Source organism: Opisthorchis viverrini, assembly GCF_000715545.1.
Source record: "Opisthorchis viverrini unplaced genomic scaffold opera_v5_107, whole genome shotgun sequence".
Classification (NCBI taxonomy): Eukaryota; Metazoa; Platyhelminthes; class Trematoda; order Opisthorchiida; family Opisthorchiidae; genus Opisthorchis; species Opisthorchis viverrini.
Window position 1 is genome coordinate 1,377,172 of NW_008751763.1, and position 3,147 is coordinate 1,380,318.

Genomic DNA, 3,147 nt, shown 5'->3' on the forward strand with positions numbered 1-3,147 from the left:
AACCGATGTCAGTGGCGATGTTGTTACCAGTTTCTACCCAGATTACCTGAATAAGTGTTTGGAGGTGTAGGCACCTCCGAATGATTGTAGTAAGCCAGCACTAAGTCCCTTTCTCATCCACCTCGATGATTCAAGGAAGCATCTATACAAAGTTAACTATGGCCTACCTCCGGCCTACTCCGAGTAGTATTAGAAACAGGTGCTCTCAGCTCCATAACACGTGGATATCCGGCCAAGTCGCATAGTACTAACATACGACTCGAGCTTGATCGAGCCAATTATAGGAGAGGAAGTCAGCCGTACGATCCGTTTAATGGGTAATTCGTCCTCAGGCCTGGACAAGCTCACGCCAAAGATGCTCCACCGGTTCAATGCTAACGTGCTCGTTGGGTATTTCAACCTACTCTTGTTATCTGGTGGTTGTCCCCCACATCTGTGTTGTGTAGTATTACCCTAGTTCCGAAGGTTCAAATTCGACTTCACCAGATCAATTGAGACCGATCTCCGCGTCATCCAATGTTGTCTGGTGCTTGCTGATCGCTAAAGTCGCACAGTGCAACTACCCTTACTTCAGTTTGCATTTCTGCGTCGAGACGGCTGTTTGGAAGCTACATCACTGTTACATGCCCTGCTCCATCATTCTTCAGCGACTCCTTCTAACCTCAGCTTGGCGTTTGTTGATATCTCGAAATCTTTGATTCGGTTTCGCATGCCACAATCGTCAGATCTGCCGAGGCGTTTGGAGCACCGTCACCTCTAGTTTGATACACTGAACATGGCTGAATAAAGACGGAGAACACAATAAAAGTGGACAAACCACTGGACAACCTTTTATTGCCTCCAAATGACTCATAAATAGAGTATGTCGAAAATACCATAGCTCGGAAACCTCACCAGTCAATTAGTTCACCTTATCCATAGATTGGACATAAAAACGATGTCCGCTGTAGAAGCATTTCTAGAAACAACGGGAAAGTCTAATACAACACTTCGGTGTGTAAGAAAGGGAAAATAGCAAGATAAAGAGTACACTTTCTAGCAACGAACACTGTGAAGTTGGGAAACGAATTTGGGAAGGTGAGCGGAAATACACATCAGACAAGATAAGGCCGTGATACCAAGGAGCATAATGGCGCGACCGAATGCGTTCCTAAGTTGGCTGAGTATCACGCGAAAGCCAGGAGATAGGTTGCTGTGTACAGTATTGGTAAACCACTTGACAAAACCTATCAACCAACAATCTTTTAGACTTACAGTTCGTAGAGGGGGACACTATGAAACGGACAATTGTGGTAGAGAAAAATCGGGTACATTCACGAAGGCGTGTAGTCTGCGGTCAAAGAAATAACACAGGGATTACTCATTCGATTAATTTCTTTGACTTGAAGTATCTACGAAGGTAGAGAACTTGCCAGACCGCGAAGCTCACGAGGATAAGCATGGAGAGCACAGACAGGTAGAGGACGCGTGTATGCGTAGATTCTGTTGAGGAGACGGAGTATGGACATTACAAAGAAACATGGATACAGAGGACGAGTGTGTGAATAGCCGACTGAGTGAGGAGTAGCAGAAAAGTACAGAGGATGTATTGCAAAACACACCTTACAAAGTTGACTTGAGTTGAAAGATATGGATATCCAGGACGTACAGGTTTTACACAAAATGATGCAAAAATGTCACCTTTCCTATCCTGTTTTGCACCTAATTTTTGAGCGCTCCAATAAGCAAGATTATATAAATTTTACGATGGTGATCAAGTCAAGGGAAGTATTGAATGCAGCCTGTTTTGAATTTGGATTCAGTTAAATCTATTCGTACTTTGCTTCGGCTATCTGCATGGGGAAAAGTTGGCTTTGTGGGCATACCGACTCGTAGCTACCCACGCGCGGTGGTAAGAGGCAAGCTTCGATTAGGTATTGATCAATCTTCACTCCACTGGAAACCTTCAAACTTGACACAAGAACAACCGTACGGTCCAAAATGACTGTATACATTTACAAGAGGAAGGTAGATTAACATGTTTAGGTATCGCATTATTTTACCAAAATTCTGCCGTCCAGGATGCTTCTGACCTTGTGACAGAAAAAATGAATCGTTCAGCTGTAGCACCCTTTCGGTGCCTAGCCGCCATGCCGCACGAGCGCTGGGATACTGCCAGGTCGCCCAAGCCTAGACAGGGGAAGCCGAGAGGCAGAGGTCGGGTTCGAACCACGGACCTTCCGGTCAGTAAATTCGCGCTCTAACCACTTGGTCCACCTTGTGATAGAAAAAAACGAGAGCGGAGTGTACCATACAGACGCAACACTGCCCCGAGCACCAAGGGTGAACCAACGATCGCGTGACCGCAAACCAATCCCCAAAGGCCACAGCACTATCGGTTGAGATGAATTCCATTTACTGTGAGAAACGTCCGATGAGTCAATCGATCATCACAACCCTTAAGCTTACGTCAACTTGCTGAGTTGGTAAGACAGGCCCCGGTGATTGCTAACGTCTTGGTCCTCAAAATTGTGACTGATTCGGGTCTGCCGCATAGCTGTGACAAGTGCGAAATCTTGTGGACTAGCCGTTTTCACAACAATGGGCGGAGGGACGGTTGCCATGGCTTACTCGATAACCACCTTTTCATAAATCATTGGTCTGCCACGCATTACTAACGAGGTGCCTGTTTTTATAACGCGATTGACAAAGGAGATTTCTTGCTGAGTAAATTTGGGCGGCGATCAGTTTGTCATCATTCATCATCATCATCTTGATTGGTTCGATCGCCTGGGGTTAGCCGACATTCCAATCAGTGTCATTTGCAATGCAGTTCAGTCTCCCACGGCGCATGCAGATCATGCATCCGACATTATCATGCGATTTCCATTTGTTTTCCAATCCGATCTCGGTCAGTGCACTGCTACACAAGCATTCCTCCACATCGTGCGTGCATCTACGCCAGTTTTCCGTCCAAAGAGACCAGTTCCGTAGGCTTCCCCCCCCCCCCACTGGTAGATGCCGAGCTTCAACGGTTGGAAGAACAAGGCGTTCTGTCCCCTGTATCCTACTCTGCCTGGGCAGTGCCGATTTCTCAACCGGCCTAAATGCAGCTAACTACCAGTACCCAACGATCTATTCACTGTTCTAAACGGTGGGAAGTTCTTC

At 46.4% G+C, this 3,147-nt stretch overlaps 1 protein-coding gene across 1 annotated transcript; it reads right to left on the reverse strand.

Moving 5' to 3' along the window:
• Window positions 1-121: 121 nt before the first annotated feature.
• On the reverse strand, window positions 122-2,603 carry T265_05603 (hypothetical protein; the record flags this gene model as incomplete). Its single annotated transcript, XM_009170655.1, has 5 exons — window positions 122-400; window positions 1,383-1,482; window positions 2,073-2,169; window positions 2,217-2,397; window positions 2,449-2,603. 5 exons carry the CDS (start codon window positions 2,601-2,603, stop codon window positions 190-192), a joined length of 744 nt encoding a protein of 247 aa, XP_009168919.1.
• Between the last annotated feature and the right edge of the window lie 544 nt (window positions 2,604-3,147).